We start from the raw sequence: 27,864 nt of genomic DNA, 5'->3' as shown, positions 1-27,864 counted from the left end.
CCCATGTTGGGGCTCCTGGGAGTCCTTTTAGCTCATGTTGGGGCTCCTTTTAGCCCATGTTGGGGCTCCTGGGAGTCCTTGTAGCCCATGTCGGGGGTTCCTGGGAGTCCTTTTAGCCCATGTTGGGGCTCCTGGGAGTCCTTGTACCCAGGGTCATAAAACCCCATCCTTGTAACTGACATGGCTGCTGATGCTGTGCGCACTTGTGCTGCGCAGTCCAGCCAATCAGCGCAGCCGGTCTGCGGGGGGCGTCACTAGCGGGCCGTGGAGGACCAGGTCTCCTCAGTCCTCAACCCGCTGCATCACGTACACGTTCACGTTCCTGCGCTCGGGCTGTTCTCTCTCTCGCGCTCTCTCGCTCTCTCTCTCCGTTTATTCATTTTGTTCTCCAGCGTGCGCGAGAGGAACCCGCAGAAAGTCCTCGTCCTCCGGCTCGGTTCTCTCGCGGCCCCCATGAGATTCTTCCGGCTGACCTTCAAGTGCTTCGTCGACTGCTTCTGAGTCTCTTTTGTCAGAACGGACCGCGGGTTTCTTTTTGGGACATTTTTAATTCCGCATCGGAGGGATTCCAGCGTGTGATCATCACACACGCGCACACGCGCGCACACACAAAGAGAAACTGGCCTTGTGTTTATTTTTATTTCAGAAGATAACAACACAGAAAAAAAACACAAGCCGAGCTTTTGCTTGTGAAGAAGACAAAATAATATATATATTAATAATAAGATTCATCGTGTGCTGCTGAACCACAATGTCACCAGAGCTGGAAGAGAATAAGCAAGGTGAGTGTGAGTGTGTGTGTGTGTGTGTGTGTGTGTGTGTGTGTGTGTGTGTGTGTGTGTGCGCGTGCGTGCGTGTGTGTGTGTGTGTGTGTGCGTGCGTGCGTGCGTGCGTGCGTGTGTGTGTGTGTGTGTGTGTGTAACACCACGTGAACATAATGCATTGTTGGAGCAGCGGACCACAGCTTGGACATCCTTCTTTGTGAATGAGGGCACACACACACACTTGAATAACCTGCAGTGTGTGCGTGCGTGTGCGTGTGTGCGTGTGTGTGTGTGTGTGTGTGCGTGTGTGTGTGTGCGTGTGTGTGTGTGTGTGAAAATCACCACAGTGTGTTGCATACTGCAGATACACTTAAAGGGGTCAACATATGTACTCATGCACTGGCGAAAAAATAAACATAGAAAATATACATTTATGTGTTCATTTTACTACTTTTGCGTCTGTAGATTTCTCCTAAAATCGTATTTACATATTTAAACATAACGTTTGATAAAGCGTGTAACGCAATACATCCTCCTCTTAGTGTCAGTGATGAAGTGGTGAAGTTGCATGGTGATATCTATGAGTTCATGTTCTGACCTCTTCACCTGTAGAGTCTTCATCATGATGTCATGTCACTAAACTTCTCTTTAAAGAGGTTTGTTCACAACGCATTCATAAGCTCATGTATATAACTTTACTCTTTCATCCATATATTCTGAGGGTTTGTTCACACATTCATAACCTCATTTATATAACTTTATGAATACAAACATGGAGAGATAGATGTTTTTATGGCTGTTGACAGTATTTTATGATTCATGGAGTGCAACAAAGAGATATGAATGTAAAAACCATTGACTCTAAAATGTCAACAACATGAAGAATGTGAACCTGGTTTTATATAATGTTCACATTTATGTTGTGGAAATGTATGAAAATCAGCACATCTCTGATAATGTCTCATTTTGCATATGCAAACATAACATTGGAAACAGAAAACTTGCAACACAAATAATAAGTCACCTCAGCTGATGACACGCTGCTGGAAACAGGAGACAAATTCCTCCAACCAATCACAGCCAAGCGTTTACATCAGCGTCACGAGAGCGTCGTCACTCAGTGGAAGTAGCTGACTCACATCAGGAGAGGCGTTCATTTACAAAAAAAATCTGTTTTGATTCAATAAGCACACGTGTAGCTAAAGATCCTCGTCCCCAAACTGCTCTGGATCCAGAGCAGTTTGGGAGCAAACCGCTCTGGATCCAGCCGCCTCGCTTTGCACCCAGCGGCTGATGTCGGATAACGACACTAATCGGGCCACACGTTGCCTTTAAAAGTGTTGTCCTGTGTGTGTGTGTGTGTGTGTGTGTGTGTGTGTGTGTGTGTGTGTGTGTGTGTGTGTGTGTGTGTGTGTGATGGAGTCAATGAAAGCGTGGTCCCTTGAAGCGCCTGTCTGCTGCAGCACACTGATCACAACATGGTGGGGGGATGCGGGGGGCAGGGCTTAAGTGATATAGATGCAGCACGATTTTGTCCCGAATGCTAGCAGTGAGATGTGGAGGTCTGTAGTAAATGTTTTGACTGAGAAGTTTGTGCTTCATCTCCAGCGCGGTGGTGAATGTGTAACATGGTAACATGTAACATGTCTGCTCTCTGTGCTCGTCTCCTTCAGCTGAAATCAGTCTCCCCCAGTTGGAAGGGAACCTGTCTGAGGAAGAGGGGTCGGCCCGCCCGCTGGCGCCCGAAGGGGACCCCGTGTGCGGCGAGGCCAGAGGAGGGCCCGCTGGCCCCCCGGGCCAGACCCAGGACGGGGCGGCGCCCGGGGCCAGGAACGGGGCGGTGGCGGTGGTAGAGCGTGAGACCTGGACCAGGCAGATGGACTTCATCATGTCCTGCGTGGGGTTCGCCGTCGGCCTGGGCAACGTGTGGCGGTTTCCTTACCTCTGCTACAAGAACGGGGGAGGTGAGCACACACACATACACACACACACACACACACACATTTAAAAAAGTCTCTAAGGCTGCAGGAATGAGTCCTAAAACCAGGAAGTTGAGGTCGCATTTTTGCACATCTGGTTCCTGGTTTAAGTGTCTTAAAACCTGCATTTTCTCTCCTGACCACCAGGGGGCGACTCCTCTGGTTGTATAGAAGTCTATGCTTCATGTGTTAAAACGCCTCTGCATATTCTAGGTTTAGTTTTTTTCACAGCTGGTATACTTGTGTTGTAACAGCTGGTATACTTGTGTTGTAACAGCTGGTATACTTGTGTTATAACAGCTGGTATACTTGTGTTATAACAGCTGGTATACTTGTGTTATAACAGCTGGTAAATTTGTGTTATAACAGCTGGTATGAGTGTGTGTCTGAGAGCACGTAGCTGAAGCCCTGACCCCCGCGTGGTTTCTCTCGCTGCATATAAGGCTCTTTCTTGTGGCTCTCCACACGGCGCCTCCTCTTCTCTTTTCTTTTTTCCCTCCAACGGTAACCTGCAGCTTTTGGCCTTGACTTCCCTTATCTATGCCCCGCCCACATTTCAGTTTATTTTTCAAATTCTTTTTATGAGGTGAAATGAAACTGCAACTGTGTGTGTCCTCTGTGTGTGCGTTAGTCCCTCCCTCCCATGTGTGTGTGTCTTGTGACCCGTGGTCTGATACCCACTTTCTGGTATCGTATAACAATGGCTGCCTCACCCCCCCCCCTCCCCTCTACCCCCCCCTCCCCTCTACCCCCCACTCCCCACTGAGCTCCTGCCCAGCCCCCATGTCACATACAAAGGTGCTCTCTCTCTCTCTCTCTCTCTCTCTCTCTCTGTCTCTCTCTCTGTCTCTCTCTCTCTCTGTCTCTCTCTCTCTGTCTCTCTCTCTCTCTCTCTGTCTCTCTCTCTCTCTCTGTCTCTCTCTCTCTGTCTCTCTCTCTCTGTCTCTCTCTCTGTCTCTCTCTCTCTCTCTCTCTCTCTCTGTCTCTCTCTCTCTCTGTCTCTCTCTCTCTGTCTCTCTCTCTCTCTCTGTCTCTGTCTCTCTGTCTCTCTCTCTGTCTCTCTTTCTCTGTCTCTCTCTCTTTGTCTCTCTCTCTCTGTCTCTCTCTCTCTCTGTCTCTCTCTGTCTCTCTCTGTCTCTCTCTCTGTCTCTCTCTCTCTGTCTCTCTCTGTCTCTGTCTCTCTCTCTCTCTGTCTCTCTCTCTCTCTGTCTCTCTCTCTCTGTCTCTCTCTCTCTCTCTCTGTCTCTCTCTCTCTCTCTGTCTCTCTCTCTCTGTCTCTCTCTCTCTGTCTCTCTCTCTGTCTCTCTCTCTCTCTCTCTCTCTCTCTCTGTCTCTCTCTCTCTCTGTCTCTCTCTCTCTGTCTCTCTCTCTCTCTCTGTCTCTGTCTCTCTGTCTCTCTCTCTGTCTCTCTTTCTCTGTCTCTCTCTCTTTGTCTCTCTCTCTCTGTCTCTCTCTCTCTCTGTCTCTCTCTGTCTCTCTCTGTCTCTCTCTCTGTCTCTCTCTCTCTGTCTCTCTCTGTCTCTGTCTCTCTCTCTCTCTGTCTCTCTCTCTCTCTGTCTCTCTCTCTCTGTCTCTCTCTGTCTCTGTCTCTCTCTCTCTCTGTCTCTCTCTCTCTCTCTGTCTCTATCTCTCTGTCTCTCTCTCTCTCTCCCTCTCTCATGAATGTGTCCTTATAAGGCTGCAGCCCTCTGCTCTCACAGAACGACATAATAAAGGATGATGGACCGAATAAGGCACAAGTCACTATACAGCTCCTCTATACAGCCCCTCTATACAGCTCCTATATACAGCTCTTCTATACAGCTCCTCTATGCAGCTCCTCTATACAGCCCCTCTATACAGCTCCTCTATACAGCCCCTCTATACAGCCCCTCTATGCAGCTTCTCTATACAGCTCCTCTATACAGCTCCTATATACAGCCCCTATATACAGCTCCTCTATACAGCTCTTCTATACAGCTCCTCTATACAGCTCTTCTATACAGCTCCTCTATACAGCTCCTCTATGCAGCTACTCTATACAGCCCCTCTATACAGCTTCTCTATACAGCTCCTCTATACAGCCTCTCTATACAGCTCCTCTATACAGCCTCTCTATACAGCTCCTCTATACAGCTCTTCTATACAGCTCCTCTATACAGCTCCTCTATGCAGCTACTCTATACAGCCCCTCTATACAGCTTCTCTATACAGCTCCTCTATACAGCCTCTCTATACAGCTCCTCTATGTAGCTCCTCTATACAGCCCCTCTATACAGCTCCTATATACAGCTCTTCTATGCAGCTCCTCTATGCAGCCCCTCTATACAGCCCCTCTATACAGCCCCTCTATGCAGCTTCTCTATACAGCTCCTCTATACAGCTCCTATATACAGCCCCTCTATACAGCTCATCTATGCAGCTCCTCTATACAGCTCCTATATACAGCTCCTCTATACAGCCCCTCTATACAGCTCCTCTATGCAGCTCCTCTATACAGCCCCTCTATACAGCTCCTCTATACAGCTCCTCTGTGCACCTCCTCTCCTCCCCCCCTCGTCCTGTGCCTTCTCCTCCATCTTTCCTCGCTCTGCGTCATGTGACTCCCTCCCATCTGCGCACTGTGGCAGTTTGTCATTAACAAACTAAACAAATAAAAAATCGCTTTTCATTTCTTCAAGTTCAAGGACAGTGTTGAAGACAATGCCTCCATTATCTCCACCTTGGTAAGACACATGGACGACCATGTGTCTTATCTGTGACCTCGTCTGTCTTCCTCCCTTTATTGCCTCCTCCCCCTCATCCTCCTCCTCCTCCCCCTCCTCCTCCCCCTCATCCCCCTACTCCTCCTCCTCCTCCTCCTCCCCCTCCTCCTCCCCCTCATCCCCCTACTCCTCCTCCTCCTCCCCCTCCTCCTCCCCTTCATAAATTCTGTTCGAGATCCAAACTTCAGACTACTTTACTTTGGAACAGAGGTGATCGGGTCGAATGTCCAATCAGTCGAAAGTATTTCCCAGTATGAGCCAATCGAACATGTTTATTATTGTGAACACGGCCTCTGTGATGACTTGGCAGAATCATAAAATCTGAACTGAATATTAAAATATATATATTACACCGAGCAAAATTAAATCTCATTCTGACACGGAAGCATTATTGACGTTGCCGAGCCGCCTATGGTCTGGTGTCACTACTGCATTGCATTGTGGGACTTGCAGACTGTAACATTGCCATGGCGTGTGTTTCAGGGGTCTTCCTGATCCCCTACCTGCTGATCGCGGTCGTCGGGGGCATCCCGGTCTTCTTCCTGGAGATCGCACTGGGGCAGTTCATGAAGCAGGGCGGCGTCTCGGCTTGGAACATCGCACCGCTCTTCAAAGGTACCGCCGCCTGACCAGGACTCATTTATATTTTTATATATCTTGAAAGAAACAATAATAAAGTTGGCCGCTTCTTCTCGGGAGTAGGGAGTTTTTTTCCAACTGAGACAGAGAGATAGAGAGATAGAGAGACAAAGAGACAGAGAGATAGAGAGATAGAGAGACAAAGAGACAGAGAGATAGAGAGACAAAGAGACAGAGAGATAGAGAGACAAAGAGACAGAGAGATAGAGAGATAGAGAGACAAAGAGACAGAGAGATAGAGAGACAAAGAGACAGAGAGATAGAGAGACAAAGAGACAGAGAGACAGAGACACAAAGAGATAGAGAGAGAGAGAGACAAAGAAATAGAGAGACAGAGAGACAGAGACAGAGAGACAGAGACAGAGAGACAGAGACAGAGAGAGACAGAAAGACAGAGAGACAGAGAGACATAGATAGAGAGACAGAGAGACAGAGAGACAGAGAGACAGAGACAAAGAGACAAAGAGACAGAAAGACAGAGACAGAGAGACAGAGAGACAGAGAGACAGAGAGACAAAGAGACAGAAAGATAGAGAGACAAAGAGACAGAAAGATAGAGAGACAAAAAGACAGAGAGATAGAGAGACAGAGAGACAGAGAGACAGAGAGACAAAGAGATAGAGAGACAAAGAGACAGAGAGACAGAGACAAAGAGACAGAGAGACAGAGAGACAGAAAGACAGAGACACAGAGACACAGTGATACAGAGAGACAGAGAGACAAAGAGATAGAGAGACAGAGAGACACGGAGACAGAGACAGAGAGACAGAGACAAAGATATAGAGAGACAGAGAGACAGAGAGACAGAGAGATAGAGAGACAAAGAGACAGAAAGATAGAGAGACAAAGAGACAGAAAGATAGAGAGACAAAAAGACAGAGAGACAGAGAGACAGAGAGACAGAGAGATAGAGAGACAGAGAGACAGAGAGACAGAGAGACAGAGAGACAGAGAGACAGAAAGACAGAGACACAGAGACACAGAGAGACAGAGAGACAGAGAGACAAAGAGACAGAAAGACAGAGAGACAGAGAGACAGAGAGACAGAAAGACAGAGAGATAGAGAGATAGACCTTAATGTATCGTCACATAGTATATACCTTCCAGGACCTTAAGCAAGTTGCGGAACCGCTCTCTCAAACACAGACAGCTGCCTCAAAAACTAGTGGCACATGAGTGGCAGCTCGTAGAGGCACTTCCGGCACTGCGGCACCTGCCTTCGCTCCGATTTGAGCTTTCCCTATCTCCTCAGTTCAGGGCCTAACGTGTCTCCTCTGGCTTCCTCCCTTGCTTCCTGTCTGCTCATGGCCTAACGTGTCTCCTCTGGCTTCCTCCCTTGCTCCCTGTCTGCTCATGGCCTAACGTGTCTCCTCTGGCTTCCTCCCTTGCTCCCTCTCAGGTCTGGGCTTGGCCTCCATGGTGATCGTGTTCTTCTGCAACACCTACTACATCATGATCCTGGTGTGGGGCCTGTACTTCCTGTTCCACTCCTTCACCAACCAGCTGCCCTGGGCCTCCTGCGGACACCCCTGGAACACCCCCAACTGCACGCAGGACTTCCGTCGGGCCTGCCTCAACCGCAGTGCCGCCTTGCTGCCGTCGCCGTCGACCCCCGCCAACCTCCTCTCCGCCACGCCGCCGCTGAACCTGCCGTCGGCACAGCTGCTCTTCAACGGAAGCTGCACGGAGGCTGAGGGGATGCGCTCCCCAGTCATCGAGTTCTGGGAGTATGTTCTGCATTATCCAGCAGCGCGTCGGCTGTCTTTACAAAAACACATTTTACCGCGTCAACTCAAAGCCAAGGAGATTCGGGTCAAAAAACAGTTTTTTTTTATTTTATTTACAGCTGATAACGCGGTCCATACTGTCCTGTTAGCAATAATAGCGATCAGGTGTCTCGTGTTATCTACCTTTATGCACCTTTAAGATTTTTTTTTTCATGTGTTTGTTTTCCTCTTGAATGCGTTTATTTGGTCTCATTTATGAAGTACGTATGTTTTCAATAACACAACATAGAACGCATTAATCTTCTAAATGGCTGGTTTCAAGATAATATAAGGTAGTGGTGTTCCGGACCATAGTCGATCCCTGAACCGTGACTCTGAACCGTGACTCTGAACCGTGACTGATCCGAACCATGAGTTTTATGATCCGTTGCACCACTAACACGCTAACATAACTTTGCTCTTCTCATGATTTGTAGAAAAGGCCTGTTGTGAATTGGGTCGCGGTGGTTTGTAATTTTCTATTTATTTTTTGGGCCCCCAGAGACGCCGTTTGTGAGGCTTTACACTATATATTTACACCTCTGTGTTCTTCCTCCTAGACGTAAGGTGCTCCGTCTGTCCGGTGGGCTGCACGAGCCCGGAGACATCAGCTATGAGATGGTTCTGTGTCTCATAGCCACCTGGATCATTGTTTACTTCTGCATGTGGAAAGGAGTCAAATCCACTGGCAAGGTAAAGCGTCTCCCGACTGTGTGATCAATGTTTCCTTTCACTATTTTTGGGTGTGTGGACTGCAGATATGCTTCATATTTATGTTTTTTTGATACGTTGACGGTACGTGAAACAGAATCAGGGGCTTTTTGAGGGAAGACTCATATTCGCATAGCTTCATGAAACGGTTTTATATAAATGCATCATTTTTGTCCTTTTGACCCCAAATCAGCTTTGGTGTAGTGAGAGGATCAGCGCGCGTCGACACGAACATGAGCGTATTTCTTTCCTGAATGTCTGCTAATTTGTGTAGTTATTCTCGCGTGTATTTCTGTTTGTGTGCAGCTTGATGTTTCAGTCCGGCTGTGATCTTATTGCCTTCAATGACGTCGCTCTCTGTCACAAAATGAAAATAGACGATCGCCCCTCGTTCTTTCTTCTTTTTTTTAAACAGCTGTGCGCTTTGATGCGTCGAGGACAACGACTGTAGCGTATGGAGAGATGTCTGTTTGCATACTTGTGTCTCCAGAGTAGCCAAAGCTCACAGAGCGAGCGGGGATGAGAGGGAACATAACGAAGGAGATTTGAGCCAGCTGTAAGCCGATTAGTAACTTTCCACCATGTAGACATTGGAGGGCTTTGAAAGGGGCTTTTCTGCCTGTGTTTCGCCCCAGATAAAGGAACATATTTGTGCCCTTCTCACTGCCACACTGATTTAGCCGGGAGGGGGTGCTTCTGTTAGGCAGCAGGGGGCGGAGGGTGGGGTTTCTCAGCATTACTTGACAAAGACTACCTTGTGGAAAGGTCTGCCACAAACCCCTGCTATTGCAGGAGGTTTACAAATTGTCTGGCTTTCCATTTACAGGCTACCTTTTCTTCAAAGTAACATGACAGGGCCCATTACACATCTACTACAGGAGGGACCTAATGGGCTTCTACTTAAGACTTGAGTATTTGCAAAGCAGGTAATTGCTTAATCAAAGTGATAAAAACATACTTGGGTGCAGTTACATTGAAACATTTGACTGTAGCTGATGTTGATAAGCACTGAACTGTTCCAACTAGCCTGTTAAATTATAACTGCATCTTTTTATGTACCTACTTACATGTAATGTGAGGAGTTTAACTGTGTTAAGGGTTTTTACTGCTTTCACTTAATTCAAGTTTTAAATGCATAGCACTCAAACTTCACCCCTCCCTCCCAAGTTTACTTTACAAAATGCCCCCGCTGTATTTAGAGGTGTACTTCACTGCTCCCTTGTTCTTTCTCTAGGTGGTTTACTTCACAGCTCTGTTCCCCTACCTGGTTCTGGTGGTTCTGTTGGCCCACGGCATCACTCTACCCGGAGCTATAGACGGGATTGTTTACTACCTGAAACCAGACTGGTCCAAACTCGGAGAAGCACAGGTACGTTTCTTGCGATAGAAGAAAGTAATTTTTCCGTCGCCCCCTGTGGTCAGAGTGTGGAACAACATGTTATTTGTGTTATAGGTGTGGATCGATGCGGGCACTCAGATTTTTTTCTCCTATGCCATCGGACTGGGCGCCCTGACCGCGCTGGGAAGCTACAACCGCTTCCATAACGACTGTTACCAGTGAGTTTATGCACAATACAACACCAGACGCCACTGTCGCTGGACGGAGGCCAACATCAACACCGTTAGCCAGAACTTGTGCATGTCGAACAAACAGTGTTGACACAGAGTTCCAAAGATCAGTTCATTTTCTACCAAAAACTGCACACTTATGAAGCTGCAAACTACCATATGTGACTCTGCTGTGATGAAACACATCTTTGCTGCTGTTGAACTACACATTTCATGTTTGGAAGTGGCTCAAAACACCATCTACTGTTTTAAATCAGCTTCAATGTTCAGTTCTGAGATCGATTCCACCGTTTGGGACAAATCTATGTCATGAAATAATCGTGCACTTCATCCAAAATAATCGTCCAAAATAATCAGCAATGTTCTCTCAAGATTCAAGATATTCTATTGTCATATGTACAGTTAATAGACAGTTACTCCGTATACAGAATTATAATAACTTAAAACTTAAGGCTTAAGTTAAGGTTAAAATTAAGAATTGGAAATACAAAAAAAGTGCTATACATGCTAATAGCATAAGGAAATATATAATAAAAGGCACAGAAATATGAGAACAGAATATGAGAACACTTAGAGATACACTGAGTGTACACTGAGTGTATAAAGTGCACTATGCATTTTTGCAAATATGCATTGTTGAAAATATTTCAAGTACGGTCGTGACATGAAGTCACAGCAGCAGCCTTTCACAGTTCAGTGATTGGTTCTGCTTTTCAAGGCAAGGTGAGGCAAGTTTATTTGTATAGCACATTTCAACAATAAGGCAATTCAAAGTGCTTCACATAAAACCATTAAAAGCATCAAAGCATAATGCAAGATTTAAAAACAATTATGAACATATACAAAGTCAAACAGCAAAAAATAGAATAAAAGTTGCAGTGCAGTTTAAGAAATAAAATGTAATAGTGAGATGCAGAAATTGATTAATATCCTTGAATCTGGTTCAATTAAAGGCAGCAGCAAACAGAAAAGTCTTCAATCTGGATTTAAAGGAGTGGACGGTCTCTGGGGTTCTCTGAGGGTCTCTGAGGGTCTCTAATGGCCTCAGCAGACCTGCAGCTCTCAGGGACCTTGTTCCAGACATGTGGAGCAGAAAAGCTGAATGCTGCTTCTCCATGTTTAGTTCTGACTCTTGGAACAGAAAGTAGACCAGTCCCAGACCACCTGAGGGGCTGGATGGTTCATAAGGTAGACCAGTCCCTGACCACCTGAGGGGCTGGATGGTTCATAAGGTAGACCAGTCCCTGACCACCTGAGGGGCTGGATGGTTCATAAGGTAGACCAGTCCCAGACCACCTGAGGGGTCCGGATGGTTCATAAGTCAGACCAGTCCCAGGCGACCTGAGGGGTCTGATGGTGCATAAGGTAGACCAGTCCCAGACCACCTGAGGGGTCTGGATGGTTCATAAAGTAGACCAGTCCCAGACCACCTGAGGGGTCTGATGGTGCATAAGGTAGACCAGTTCCAGACCACCTGAGGGGACCAGTCCCAGACCACCTGAGGGGTCTGATGGTGCATAAGGTAGACCAGTCCCTGACCACCTGAGGGGTCTGAATGGTTCATAAGGTAGACCAGTTCCAGACCACCTGAGGGGACCAGTCCCAGACCACCTGAGGAGTCTGAATGGTTCATAAGGTAGACGAGTTCTAGACCACCTGAGGGGACCAGTCCCAGACCACCTGAGGGGTCGGGATGGTTCATAAGGTAGACCAGTTCCAGACGACCTGAGGGTCAGGATGGTTCATAAGGTAGCAGCAGATCACAAACATACTTAGGCCCTAAAGCATTCAGTGCTTTATAAACCAGCAGCAGGATTTTAAAGTCAATTCTTTGTTTGACAGGAAGCCAGTGCAAAGACCTCAGAACTGGAGCGATGTGATCCACTTTCCTGGTCTTAGTGAGGACTCAGGCTGCAGCGTTCTGAATCAGCTGCAGACTTTTTACAAAGGCCTTCGTCCTTGGGACCAAAAACAATTACTTATGTTTCATGCTTATTTAATTGATGGAAGTTCTGGCACATTCAGTTGTTGATTTCTTCAACGCATTTAGCCAGCCCTTGTATGGGACTATAGTCCCCTGGTGATATAGTTATGTGACCCAGCCCTTGTATAGGATCCTCATCCCCTGGTGATATAGTGATGTAGATTTGTGTGTCGTCTGCATAACTATGATAACACACTGTTGTTTGTCATAATCTGAGCCAGTGGAAGTATGTAGATGTTAAACAGAAGAGGCCCCAGTATTGAGTCTTGGGGAACACCACATGTCATCCTAGTCAGCTCTGATGTGCAATTAGCTACCGACACAAGAGCAGTTTCAGTTCTGTGGTGCTGACGAAAGCCGGACTGGAAGACATCAAAACAGTTATTTTTGGCCAAGAAGTTGTTCAGCTTTTGAAAAAACTCTTTTTCCATTATTTTCCTTAAAAATGGGAGGTTCGATATTGGCATATAGTTTTTCATTATTTCGGGGTCTAAACTAGCCTTCTTTAGGAGTAGTTTAATAACTGCAGTTTTTATGGCTTGTTGGAAGACACCTGAGAGAAGAAATGTGTTAACAATTTGTAAAAGATCAGTGGTCATGCAGGGTGAAATATTTTTGAAAAAGTGTGTTGGTAGAATATCTAAGCAGCAGGAGGATGTTTTCAGATGATGTATGTCTTCTAGCCTTCTTTGGTTGATTGAATGAAACTGTGTCATGGTATTTGACTGGATGTTATGTAAAAACTCCTACTGTTGGCCTGATGACAGGACCCAGAAGAGTTTGTGCTGGAGGTGTGTTCTGTCCCTGATGATGTTGTAGGCTCTCTTAGTGACCCTGGTGGAGTAAATGTTCTGAAGTGAGGGGAAGGCTGCTCCTGAGATGAACTGTGCAGTTTTTATCACACGCTGAAGTGCCTTCCTGTCCTGCAGTACAGTTTCCATACCACACTGTGATGGAGCTGGTAAGGACGCTCTCCACCGTACATCTGTAGAAGTTGCTAAGCATTTTGGGTGGCATGCCAAATGTCCTCAGCCTTGTTAGGAAGTACAGTCGCCGCTGTGCTTTTTTAATGTTCTGCAGTGCGTTGTGAGACCAGGTGAGGTTTCCTGTCTGGGACTTTAAATGAATCTATCAGCACATCACAACATCTGTTGAATCAGAGTTAATGACTATAGGGAGGCAGAAATGTGCTTTCCAACGCTGTGACAAGAGCTGGCTGAAACATGAAAGTGTTCAATTTCTACCCATTTAGCACCTTGCTAGTTGGCTAGTTAGCGCGCTAATTTCACCATGTTTCAAGTTTAATAATGGCATCTTCACCATCTTATTGGTGCGTTTCTGCCACCTACTGGACTGTGAAGCAGTAGATGGACACTATATTTTCCCATTACAAAAGAGAGAGAAAAAACACTCCACTTGTGTAATTGATTAGAAGATTGCATACTTTTCTGATGTAATCTTGTGTTTTCCATCAAATAGTCCCATTATTAATTGCCTTCTTTCTTCATCATACGTGTTGTAATGTATCAGTACATGTTTGTCAGAAAAATAACGATTTGAAGAAATACGACCACTTTTATTCATATAATAGAAATGTATCAATTTAAGATAATGTGTTTAATCACAGAACACCGCAATAATAAACAGATGAAAGCCAGAATGTCCTCGGAGGGTCATACACCTTTAAGAAAGTAGAAGTAGGCGTGGTTTAATCTCTTGACTTGTGGCGCAGTGGGTGGACTCACTCAGAAAGTTACACATTAATCACCAACTGGAACACCCATTAGATGTGAGTACTCTGTGAGACTTCCGAGCACAACACTCACATCTCAGACGTAAAGCGATCAAAATAGAAGTGAATATGTTGGGACAAAGAACCGCAGTGCCATTATGCCCTGAATATGGAACAAGCTCTGGTTTTATTTGATCATTCTGTGATGCTCTCTGAGAGGCTGGAGAGATGGACTGGTGTAATAAAGGATCCGTTCTATCTGCTTTCAGCACCAGCTGGCCTAACTGATGCTGGTTCTGGTGGGGGCGGGTTGATGAGCGTGCATGAGTTCACCCTCCATAGTCAGATATATATCTGTTTGTAAATGGATGGTTTGGAATGCTCATATTAGGAGGAGCCTCCCGCCGTCAGAAGTTGTCTTCTTTCTTGACCTTAATTGGAAGTTGAGAGATGAGTTCTGATCCTGAGGTATGTCAGCTCGGCTCTATTCTCACACAGACACACACACACACACACACACAGACACACACACACACACACACACACACACACACACACACACACACACACACACACACACACACACAGTAGCCCAGGAATAGCTGGTGTGTAAACAAACTGCATGTATAAGACAATTTTGGTTCTCGTTCACTTTCAAACCACAAAAATTAACTGGCAGTGGAGCTTATTGGATCACAAGTCAGTCACCCCGTCAGAAGTCCAATAGTTTCAGAAAACGACCTCCGAATCGAGGGTAATTTTCTCGATTTTACATAATTTCTTAAATTCACCTTTTTAAAGGCACTTACATATTATAGATACCCATGTGTTTTCCATCAAAAATTGCAGAACAATCTCAGCTCTCTATATAATGAGGCACCAGTGACCTAAGGCCCAAGTGTAAAGAGAAATTTTGGAAATTCTTCATATCTCTTGTGAAAACATAGCTTTACTCAGGTTGTCGAACTGTTTTGGTGCTAGAAATTGTTTTACCAAAGGTCTTAGGTTCACAAAAGCAGTTGAAATATATTAATAAAATGGTAAACACATAAATATAAATAAATGTATAAAACCAAATGTATTATTATATGGTGGGGATGATGTGCTGTGGCCGGCGGTGATCTGGCAGAGACGGACTGGGAGGCTGCTGCAGCGATGCTGCATGTTGTCCTCTGGACCCTGGCAGCGTGAATCCTCTGTAAAATAAATTACTACTCGTCAGTATAAGTTCACTGAAAGAAAGTAACGATTACACACCGACACCTAAGGGAGACCCAACACTGACTATGCTCAAGACACTGCATGATCTACGTGCTAATGTTGCTAAGCTAACAGAAATCCAGCTATGCTCGTGGCATGAGCTAAAAATGCAAACGTAACATAAACACTACGGTAGTAACGATTAACGGAGATCCAACACTACTAGGCGTACTAAGTGTCACGGTGTTGGATGAATTCCTGTTTTATTTTGTAGTTTGTGTCTCTGGTATCCTGTGTCCCCACACTTCCTGTTTATTAATGATTATGAAGCTCCGCTGTGCTCTCCAATATAGCTTCGCTCAGGCTAAACTCCCTGCTCTGCACCTTCTCTCTGCCTCACAGTGAAGCTGTGTACGCGTCATACCACACGTCGGTGTGTAGAATGCTTATATCTCGCTGTGTGAATCTTGTGCGATCTCGCGGGCTCAAAGGCAATGGAAGCGGAAATTAAACTGAATATCTGAGAAGTTTAACCGTTTTTCTGTGCAGAATTATCGCGAAGAAATTAATATTTACAAAACGTAAACATCGTATCCCGCGGATCCGCGGTCGCAGATTTTGAAGGGTTAGGAAGTGGACGTAGTTTTGCTCCATTCACACCAAAAGCAAAGCGAATTTTCACAACGCTTTACTCGCGTGAGTTTACTCGTTCGACTATTTGTGGTTCATTCGCTTCATTCGCGCCAGAAAGTGGGAGTGGTTTCTCGTACTTCAATGAGAAATGCATTGATGCATCTTTATAATGTTAGATGTATTTTTATGTAATTTATGGATTTGCTTTCACTCTCTCCGCTCTCAGACTCGACAGACCAATTGGCAAAGTACAGAGACGACAGCAGCTTTCAGAGAAATTGTTATTGATCCTCTACTCTCAATCCACTCTCGTCTGCTGTCTCGAGTGTCTTACGTGAGCCTCATGTTAGAGCATATTGTAATATTGCTCGCAAAAGAGAACTGCAGGCATGATGTATTTGTGTAGACCAACAAGAAGTTGACATCATTCTGGGTCCACAAAAATAAGCATTTATGATATTTACACACTTTGTTCATCAAGATAATCTTTACAAATGAAAATCACTTTTATGATGTTTGAAGTGTAAAGTAAGAAGCTAATGTTAGTCTATAGAGGAACTCCACCACGGTCACATGACTTCATGTTAGTCTATAGAGGAACTCCACCACGGTCACATGACTTCATTATTCATATAATGAGTAGACATGGACCACGATCCAGATAACCACGATCCATGTCAGCAGAAGGAGAGAGGAGGGGCATCAGCAGGGCCGCCATGGCAGGAGGCAGGAGACAAGGCCCAGGAGGCAGGGCCCAGGAGGCAGGACCCAGGAGACAGGAGGCAGGAGACAGGACCCAGGAGGCAGGGCCCAAGAGGCAAGAGGCAGGAGACAGGACCCAGGAGGCAGGGCCCAGGAGGCAGGACCCAGGAGGCAGGAGGCAGGGCCCAGGAGGCAGGACCCAGGAGGCAGGGCCCAGGAGGCAGGAGGCAGGGCCCAACAGGCAGGAGGCAGGGCCCAGGAGGCAGGACCCAGGAGGCAGGACCCAGGAGGCAGGAGGCAGGGCCCAGGAGGCAGGGCCCAGGAGGCAGGACCCAGGAGGCAGGACCCAGGAGGCAGGAGGCAGGGCCCAACAGGCAGGAGGCAGGGCCCAGGAGGCAGGGCCCAGGAGGCAGGACCCAGGAGGCAGGACCCAGGAGGCAGGAGGCAGGGCCCAGGAGGCAGGACCCAGGAGGCAGGGCCCAGGAGGCAGGACCCAGGAGGCAGGACCCAGGAGGCAGGACCCAGGAGGCAGGAGGCAGGGCCCAGGAGGCAGGGCCCAGGAGGCAGGACCCAGGAGGCAGGACCCAGGAGGCAGGAGGCAGGGCCCAACAGGCAGGAGGCAGGGCCCAGGAGGCAGGGCCCAGGAGGCAGGACCCAGGAGGCAGGACCCAGGAGGCAGGAGGCAGGGCCCAGGAGGTAGGGCCCAAGAGGCAGAGCCCAGGAGGCAGGGCTCAGGAGGCAGGGCCCAGGAGGCAGGGCCCAGGAGGCAGGAGACAGGACCCAGGAGGCAGGGCCCAGGAGGCAGGGCCCAGGAGGCAGGAAGCAGAGCCCAGGAGGTAGGAGGCAGGGCCCAACAGGCAGGAGGCAGGGCCCAGGAGGCAGGACCCAGGAGGCAGGGCCCAGGAGGCAGGACCCAGGAGGCAGGAGGCAGGGCCCAGGAGACAGCAGGCAGGAGTCAGGAGACAGGAGACAGGAGACAGGAGGCAGGAGACAGGACCCAGGAATAGCAATCAGAGGGTTGGAGGTTTGAGCCCCGGCCATACTTGGATGGTGCTAGCGTCCATGTTGTTGTGTCCTTAAATAGACACTTACTGTGTCTGCGGTGTATAGAGTAAAAATGTAAGTCGCTTTGGATAAAAGCGTCAGCTAAATGAAATGTAATGTAATGCACCAACTTTCTCAATGACGTCATCAGTAAAGAGGTATGCTGAACGTGTGCACAAACGGCTGGATCGATCTGATGGAAAGATATGGTATATTCTAAAAGAGGGAGTGAACCATCCTAGGAAAGCCACTACAATGATAATACACTTGATCTAAATAGCACTTAGTCGTGATATACCATCATATTCTGGTGATAGAACGCCTGGAAGGAATTTCTTCAAATTGGTGCTCAAACGTCCGCCTGGATTTAAAGATGAACTGGCTATATTTTGCTGGTCAAAGGTCACTGTGAACTTGCAAAACACATTTTTGGCCACAACAATTCACCTGTTGTTCCTGATAGGATGAAATGTACATGGATGCAAACGTAACATGACGTACAGTCATGCTAATTCTCTCCCCCTCTCTCTGTTTCTCTCTAGGGATGCATTCTTACTGGCTATGATCAACAGCGGAACAAGTTTCTTTGCAGGCTTTGTGGTGTTTTCTGTGCTGGGCTTCATGGCTACAGAGCAAGGCGTGGACATCAGTAAGGTAGCTGAGAGCGGTAAGAAGAATACAGGCTTCTCGAGTGCAGTGTGTATTAGTGGTGTAACGGACCGTTATCGATCCCTGATCTGTTCTGACCCCCCCTCACAGATCAATGACCCAATTTAGCCCTAACCATCACAGAGTGAAATAAAGTTTTCTCCTCCATTATCCAGTAGAACATGTGATCATGTGACCAGTAGAACATGTGATCAGAACATTTTGGATGTTTCTCTAGTCTCTGCTCTCTGATCATGTGACTTTTTTCACATGAATATAAAATAGATATTAGAGATGAATTATGATGTTTAACTTCCTAACAGCTCTGAGCTCATCGTTACACTTCATCAGCCCAAGAACGACTGTACAATAATATCTGTTATTTACTTATCATTTTAATTGTGTGTTTTTATGAAGAATAAACACTATAAATTACTACAACAAAGTAAAAGTACAACATTTAGAATGTTTTATGTTTTACTGACTTTGAAATGATTTTATAAATAAATAGTCTGCATCCTCATAGACCAGCTGATGTAATCAAACAACAAAGGGATCTGTATCTGTTAATATGGATCATCAGCAAGTAGTATCGGTTTCTCTACGGTTATATTTATATACAGTACTCCACTGATGCTCCTGTGTGGCCCTCAGGTCCCGGCCTGGCCTTCATCGCGTACCCCAAGGCCGTGACGCTGATGCCTCTGGCGCCGCTGTGGGCGGCCCTGTTCTTCTTCATGCTGCTCATCCTGGGCCTCGACAGCCAGGTAACGAGACTCCATCAGATTCATAGGGTTACATTCACTCTGGAGCCACTCATGTGGACCAGAGAGCTCTTCTACATGAATATGTAGACAAGAGAGCGCTTCTATATGTTCATGTAGCTCTACATGAACATATAGACCAGAGAGCTCTTCTACATGAACATGTAGACCAGAGAGCTCTTCTACATGTTCATGTAGCTCTACATGAACATGTAGATCAGAGAGCTCTTCTACATGAACATGTGACCAGAGAGCTCTTCTACATGAACATGTAGATCAGAGAGCTCTTCTACATGTTCATGTAGCTCTACATGAACATGTAGATCAGAGAGCTCTTCTACATGAACATATAGACCAGAGAGCTATTCTACATGAACATATAGACCAGAGAGCTTTTCTACATGTTCATGTAGCTCTACATGAACATGTAGACCAGAGAGCTCTTCTACATGAACATGTAGACCAAAGAGCTCTTCTACATGAACATATAGACCAGAGAGCTCTTCTACATGAACATATAGACCAGAGAGCTCTTCTACATGTTCATGTAGCTCTACATGAACATGTAGACCAGAGAGCTCTTCTACATGAACATGTAGACCATAGAGCTCTTCTACATGAACATGTAGACCAGAGAGCTCTTCTACATGAACATGTGACCAGAGAGCTCTTCTACATGAACATGTAGACCAGAGAGCTCTTCTACATGAACATGTAGATCAGAGAGCTCTTCTACATGAACATGTAGACCAGAGAGCTCTTCTACATGAACATGTAGACCATAGAGCTCTTCTACATGAACATGTAGATCAGAGAGCTCTTCTACATGAACATGTGACCAGAGAGCTCTTCTACATGAACATGTAGATCAGAGAGCTCTTCTACATGTTCATGTAGCTCTACATGAACATGTAGATCAGAGAGCTCTTCTACATGTTCATGTAGCTCTACATGAACATGTAGATCAGAGAGCTCTTCTACATGAACATGTGACCAGAGAGCTCTTCTACATGAACATGTAGACCAGAGAGCTCTTCTACATGTTCATGTAGCTCTACATGAACATGTAGATCAGAGAGCTCTTCTACATGTTCATGTAGCTCTACATGAACATGTAGATCAGAGAGCTCTTCTACATGAACATGTGACCAGAGAGCTCTTCTACATGAACATGTAGATCAGAGAGCTCTTCTACATGAACATGTGACCAGAGAGCTCTTCTACATGAACATGTGACCAGAGAGCTCTTCTACATGAACATGTAGATCAGAGAGCTCTTCTACATGAACATGTGACCAGAGAGCTCTTCTACATGAACATGTAGATCAGAGAGCTCTTCTACATGTTCATGTAGCTCTACATGAACATGTAGATCAGAGAGCTCTTCTACATGAACATGTAGATCAGAGAGCTCTTCTACATGAACATATAGACCAGAGAGCTATTCTACATGAACATATAGACCAGAGAGCTTTTCTACATGTTCATGTAGCTCTACATGAACATGTAGACCAGAGAGCTCTTCTACATGAACATGTAGACCAAAGAGCTCTTCTACATGAACATATAGACCAGAGAGCTCTTCTACATGAACATATAGACCAGAGAGCTCTTCTACATGTTCATGTAGCTCTACATGAACATGTAGACCAGAGAGCTCTTCTACATGAACATGTAGACCATAGAGCTCTTCTACATGAACATGTAGACCAGAGAGCTCTTCTACATGAACATGTGACCAGAGAGCTCTTCTACATGAACATGTAGACCAGAGAGCTCTTCTACATGAACATGTAGATCAGAGAGCTCTTCTACATGAACATGTGACCAGAGAGCTCTTCTACATGAACATGTAGATCAGAGAGCTCTTCTACATGAACATGTGACCAGAGAGCTCTTCTACATGAACATGTGACCAGAGAGCTCTTCTACATGAACATGTAGACCAGAGAGCTCTTCTACATGAACATGTAGATCAGAGAGCTCTTCTACATGAACATGTGACCAGAGAGCTCTTCTACATGAACATGTAGATCAGAGAGCTCTTCTACATGAACATGTAGATCAGAGAGCTCTTCTACATGAACATGTGACCAGAGAGCTCTTCTACATGAACATGTAGATCAGAGAGCTCTTCTACATGTTCATGTAGCTCTACATGAACATGTAGATCAGAGAGCTCTTCTACATGTTCATGTAGCTCTACATGAACATGTAGATCAGAGAGCTCTTCTACATGAACATATAGACCAGAGAGCTATTCTACATGAACATATAGACCAGAGAGCTCTTCTACATGAACATGTAGATCTACATGAACATGTAGACCAGAGAGCTCTTCTACATGAACATGTAGACCAAAGAGCTCTTCTACATGAACATATAGACCAGAGAGCTCTTCTACATGAACATATAGACCAGAGAGCTCTTCTACATGTTCATGTAGCTCTACATGAACATGTAGACCAGAGAGCTCTTCTACATGAACATGTAGACCATAGAGCTCTTCTACATGAACATGTAGACCAGAGAGCTCTTCTACATGAACATGTGACCAGAGAGCTCTTCTACATGAACATGTAGACCAGAGAGCTCTTCTACATGAACATGTAGATCAGAGAGCTCTTCTACATGAACATGTAGACCAGAGAGCTCTTCTACATGAACATGTAGACCATAGAGCTCTTCTACATGAACATGTAGATCAGAGAGCTCTTCTACATGAACATGTGACCAGAGAGCTCTTCTACATGAACATGTAGATCAGAGAGCTCTTCTACATGTTCATGTAGCTCTACATGAACATGTAGATCAGAGAGCTCTTCTACATGTTCATGTAGCTCTACATGAACATGTAGATCAGAGAGCTCTTCTACATGAACATGTGACCAGAGAGCTCTTCTACATGAACATGTAGACCAGAGAGCTCTTCTACATGTTCATGTAGCTCTACATGAACATGTAGATCAGAGAGCTCTTCTACATGTTCATGTAGCTCTACATGAACATGTAGATCAGAGAGCTCTTCTACATGAACATGTGACCAGAGAGCTCTTCTACATGAACATGTAGATCAGAGAGCTCTTCTACATGAACATGTGACCAGAGAGCTCTTCTACATGAACATGTGACCAGAGAGCTCTTCTACATGAACATGTAGATCAGAGAGCTCTTCTACATGAACATGTGACCAGAGAGCTCTTCTACATGAACATGTAGATCAGAGAGCTCTTCTACATGTTCATGTAGCTCTACATGAACATGTAGATCAGAGAGCTCTTCTACATGAACATGTAGATCAGAGAGCTCTTCTACATGAACATATAGACCAGAGAGCTATTCTACATGAACATATAGACCAGAGAGCTTTTCTACATGTTCATGTAGCTCTACATGAACATGTAGACCAGAGAGCTCTTCTACATGAACATGTAGACCAAAGAGCTCTTCTACATGAACATATAGACCAGAGAGCTCTTCTACATGAACATATAGACCAGAGAGCTCTTCTACATGTTCATGTAGCTCTACATGAACATGTAGACCAGAGAGCTCTTCTACATGAACATGTAGACCATAGAGCTCTTCTACATGAACATGTAGACCAGAGAGCTCTTCTACATGAACATGTGACCAGAGAGCTCTTCTACATGAACATGTAGACCAGAGAGCTCTTCTACATGAACATGTAGATCAGAGAGCTCTTCTACATGAACATGTGACCAGAGAGCTCTTCTACATGAACATGTAGATCAGAGAGCTCTTCTACATGAACATGTGACCAGAGAGCTCTTCTACATGAACATGTGACCAGAGAGCTCTTCTACATGAACATGTAGACCAGAGAGCTCTTCTACATGAACATGTAGATCAGAGAGCTCTTCTACATGAACATGTGACCAGAGAGCTCTTCTACATGAACATGTAGATCAGAGAGCTCTTCTACATGAACATGTAGATCAGAGAGCTCTTCTACATGAACATGTGACCAGAGAGCTCTTCTACATGAACATGTAGATCAGAGAGCTCTTCTACATGTTCATGTAGCTCTACATGAACATGTAGATCAGAGAGCTCTTCTACATGTTCATGTAGCTCTACATGAACATGTAGATCAGAGAGCTCTTCTACATGAACATATAGACCAGAGAGCTATTCTACATGAACATATAGACCAGAGAGCTCTTCTACATGAACATGTAGATCTACATGAACATGTAGACCAGAGAGCTCTTCTACATGAACATGTAGACCAAAGAGCTCTTCTACATGAACATATAGACCAGAGAGCTCTTCTACATGAACATATAGACCAGAGAGCTCTTCTACATGTTCATGTAGCTCTACATGAACATGTAGACCAGAGAGCTCTTCTACATGAACATGTAGACCATAGAGCTCTTCTACATGAACATGTAGACCAGAGAGCTCTTCTACATGAACATGTGACCAGAGAGCTCTTCTACATGAACATGTAGACCAGAGAGCTCTTCTACATGAACATGTAGATCAGAGAGCTCTTCTACATGAACATGTAGACCAGAGAGCTCTTCTACATGAACATGTAGACCATAGAGCTCTTCTACATGAACATGTAGATCAGAGAGCTCTTCTACATGAACATGTGACCAGAGAGCTCTTCTACATGAACATGTAGATCAGAGAGCTCTTCTACATGTTCATGTAGCTCTACATGAACATGTAGATCAGAGAGCTCTTCTACATGTTCATGTAGCTCTACATGAACATGTAGATCAGAGAGCTCTTCTACATGAACATGTGACCAGAGAGCTCTTCTACATGAACATGTAGACCAGAGAGCTCTTCTACATGTTCATGTAGCTCTACATGAACATGTAGATCAGAGAGCTCTTCTACATGTTCATGTAGCTCTACATGAACATGTAGATCAGAGAGCTCTTCTACATGAACATGTGACCAGAGAGCTCTTCTACATGAACATGTAGATCAGAGAGCTCTTCTACATGAACATGTGACCAGAGAGCTCTTCTACATGAACATGTGACCAGAGAGCTCTTCTACATGAACATGTAGATCAGAGAGCTCTTCTACATGAACATGTGACCAGAGAGCTCTTCTACATGAACATGTAGATCAGAGAGCTCTTCTACATGAACATGTAGACCAGAGAGCTCTTCTACATGAACATGTAGATCAGAGAGCTCTTCTACATGAACATGTGACCAGAGAGCTCTTCTACATGAACATGTGACCAGAGAGCTCTTCTACATGAACATGTAGATCAGAGAGCTCTTCTACATGAACATGTAGATCAGAGAGCTCTTCTACATGAACATGTGACCAGAGAGCTCTTCTACATGAACATGTAGATCAGAGAGCTCTTCTACATGTTCATGTAGCTCTACATGAACATGTAGATCAGAGAGCTCTTCTACATGAACATGTAGACCAGAGAGCTCTTCTACATGAACATATAGACCACAGAGCTCTTCTACATGAACATATAGACCAGAGAGCTCTTCTACATGTTCATGTAGAGCTACATGTAGATCAGAGAGCTCTTCTACATGAACATATAGACCAGAGAGCTCTTCTACATGTTCATGTAGCTCTACATGAACATGTAGATCAGAGAGCTCTTCTACATGAACATGTAGATCAGAGAGCTCTTCTACGTACATACATACCATTCATGTCCTCTGTTTCTTTCTGTCTCTCTCTCTCCATCTCTGTCTCTCTGTCTATCTATCTCTCTCTCACTCTCTTTTTTTCCACATTATCCGTTATACATTATAACAATTGCTGGTGTAAGATTTATTATTTTAATAATTATGTATACCTGCATACCTTTTTCTTTACAAAGTTGAAAAAGGTATGTTTAAATCAAGCCTGCAACAGTGTAATAGAGAAAACAAATCTGAATTCGCAAGATTAAAGTTTATGAGATTAAAGATTCACAAGAAACAAGAAAACAACATGAACCTTACATTCTGAAAAAAAGTCTTTACAATAAAACACAGTGAGGCCAACAGCTGATTGACTAAATGCTGGTATCGCATCGGTACTGATGAAGTCGGCTCGGTTATGTACTTTGTTTTTGAATTTGTTGTTTGCTGTCTCCCTCTTATTCTAGTTCGTAGGCGTGGAGGGTTTGATAACGGGAATAATGGACATGCTACCGCCTAAATCTGCCTTGGGCTCCTTGCGGCGAGAGGTGGTGGCGGCCATCTGCTGCTTCATCTGCTTCCTGATCGACTTGTCCATGGTCACTGAGGTACACAAGGTCTCCCCGATCAGCTCGCAAACAAAGTCTCCCAGCCGAGCGTGAGATTGTTTATTGCTGCTGCAGATGATTTTAATGTGTCTATAAAATGCCCGGCCCGAAATTGCAGCTAACGCGTAGTTAGACACGGCGAAACCATCGCCAGGAATGAAGTGGGGCGAAAGCCCTAACGGTGTAAATGGATCACACATGAAGTATTGGCAGGAAGTATTAGTATACTTCATGTATACTTCATGTATACAAGTAATACATGAAGTATTGGCAGGATGCTCTTGATTCAGACTCTCTCTGTTTTCCGTCAGGGAGGGATGTATGTCTTCCAGCTGTTTGACTACTACTCGGCCAGTGGCCTCACTCTGCTGTGGCAGGCCTTCTGGGAGTGTGTGGTGATTGCATGGGTCTATGGTGAGACAATACCGCACGACTGACCGACCTTTTGTTAAGCCCCGCCCCCCTCCTGCCGCCACTTCGTCAAGCTGCCAGAGCCATGTTACCATACCATGGAGCCCACACTGTAGCGCCACTAACGTTTTATAAACTTAAATATCTCTGAATCTCACTATTACACAAATCCACCGGAGCTGGATCGATGCGACAATGCGATTGGCCAGTCTGCGTTTGAGGGGACGGGGCTTAGCAAAGGATCAATCCCAATACAAACAACACAAACTCCTCATGCAAAATAAAATAAAATGCACGACTGTTTTTGTTTTGTCTTGTTTGTCGTGTTGCAAATGCCCTTCAACTGCATAACGAACCCCAACGTCCGTGTGGCTCGTGTCAGGCGCAGACCGGTTCATGGACGACGTGGCTCGTATGATCGGCTACCAGCCGCTGCCCTACATGAAGTGGTGCTGGTCCTACGTCACGCCTTTCGTCTGTGTGGTGAGTTCTGCATGTTTTTTTGACACGTTTGCACATGTTTTGCGAATAGCTGACGTTGTTTTCCGCATCCAGGCGGTGTTCCTGTTCCACGTGGTGAACTACAAGCCGCTGACCTACAACAGCGTGTACACGTATCCCTGGTGGGGCGAGGCGCTGGGCTGGGCTCTGGCCCTGTCCTCCATGCTCTGCATCCCCGTCACCGTCCTCTACAAGCTGCTGCGCTGCAAAGGGTCTCTGCGGCAGGTCAGTATGCACGTTCTCTTGTTCTGTTGACAGAAGCGTCTCCTCAGATACCGTCCTCCCTCTCCTGCTTTGCACCATTTGTATCTTCACTCGTTGAGAGACGGCTGAAGCGTCTGTCCGTCCTCTTGTCTCTTTTCTCCGTGCAGCGGTGGCGGCACCTGACCACCCCGGTGTGGGGCCGGCATCACCTGGAGTACCTGGCGCCGGAGAGTGAGGCCAAGCTGCTGCCGCCGGCGGGAACCAAGAGCACGCTTCTGTTTGAAAGTGTCATCTGATGGGCACACACACACACACACACCAACTGTTTTTTTTAAAGCCCCCGGACGAATGGACCAAAGATTAGATGGGAGAAGAACTGAAAGACACCCCGAGTCGCATCACCCGATCACCATGTGCTCCGCTTTTTCCGACTCTACCTCGCTGACTCCCCCAAACCCCCCAAAACCCCTAACCCCACAAACTCCACAAACCCCCAGCCTTTGTGCCGTCCCGTCTCGTCCTGAGTGTCCGGCGTAGTCGTGATATATTCCCTTTTCTGTTCAGCTCATTCGTCCCGACATAAGTGGAAAAAGATTTTCTGATGAAAGTCTCTAAATCTGCTGCTGAGATGTGTGTGTGTGTTGGACCACGGGAGTGCCGTCTTTATTTACATGTGACATCTGTATTCTCTCAATTAACTGTAAAAAAACTAAAACACCTTCCATTTGTTAAAAAACAACTAATAATGAAAAAGAGACAAAGCATCACTTCCATCTGTGTGTTGTGAAGTTACTTAAGCATCCAGTGTACCGTAGGGTCTGTGAATCAGTGTTAACAATATATCGGCGGGGATGATGATCAGTAGTTCCACCTTAAGAGAAGGAGAGAACCGTGACATTGAATTGCGCAACAGAGCAGGAGGCTGGACACTTGATGCAATAAAGGACCAGATAAAGATGATGCCGTGTGCTTCATGAGTCTTTATTTACAGTCTGATTCCTACTCAAACTAAACTTTTGTTTATGTACAAACTATTCTGGTTGGATGACGTTAAATGTGGTGGAGCCAAAGAGATCGTGAGATCAGTTGGAACCAGAAGCACCTCGAGGAGATCTGTGTGTTCTACACGTTCAACACCTGACATGGTTTACTCTGGAGCTGTTGATCTCATGCGGGCCGGTTCCTGTTTGAGGATCCAGGGAACCTGTTTGAGGATCCAAGGAACCTGTTTGAGGATCATTATTGCACGACACAGTACTGCCTCTCGTACCTTATTGCTTAAGTAAGGAGGCCATAATCATTTTTGACTCATGGCTGAAGTTAAGTTTCTCCAGCTCTCCGCAGGTTGGCAAAAAAAGCATCTCAAAATGCATCAGATTGATGCTTTAAAATATGGAATTTACATTTTTCTTATGGGGGAGCATGCCCCCGGACCCCCCTAGAGGGGTAATATCCTTCTCACCTTTTTCACCCCTGACCCGTTTTCATGCCTGAGATAAGATGACAACACAGCGCTGAGCCTCTGAGAGCAGACGGGTCACCGGACCCCCAACGGGAGAAGGCAGCTGAAGAAGCGAGTCAGACTATAAATACACCGTCCTGCTCGTTTGAAA

General features: G+C 45.7%; 1 protein-coding gene across 1 annotated transcript; it reads left to right on the top strand.

Annotated features, from left to right (window-relative positions):
* Window positions 1-751: 751 nt before the first annotated feature.
* On the top strand, window positions 752-27,168 carry LOC306743440 (sodium- and chloride-dependent creatine transporter 1; the record flags this gene model as incomplete). The annotated part of the gene is made up of 14 exons (XM_079225948.1): window positions 752-782; window positions 2,438-2,728; window positions 5,971-6,102; window positions 7,526-7,853; window positions 8,453-8,585; window positions 9,838-9,972; window positions 10,057-10,160; window positions 18,010-18,134; window positions 18,770-18,882; window positions 24,995-25,135; window positions 25,447-25,549; window positions 25,929-26,029; window positions 26,102-26,272; window positions 26,419-27,168. 14 exons carry the CDS (start codon window positions 752-754, stop codon window positions 26,545-26,547), a joined length of 2,037 nt encoding a protein of 678 aa, XP_079082074.1. The 3' UTR covers window positions 26,548-27,168.
* Window positions 27,169-27,864: the final 696 nt, after the last annotated feature.

This window comes from Taurulus bubalis (genome assembly GCF_910589615.1).
Source record: "Taurulus bubalis genome assembly, chromosome: 11".
NCBI lineage: Eukaryota > Metazoa > Chordata > Actinopteri > Perciformes > Cottidae > Taurulus > Taurulus bubalis.
This window is presented reverse-complemented; position numbering and strand designations above follow the sequence as displayed.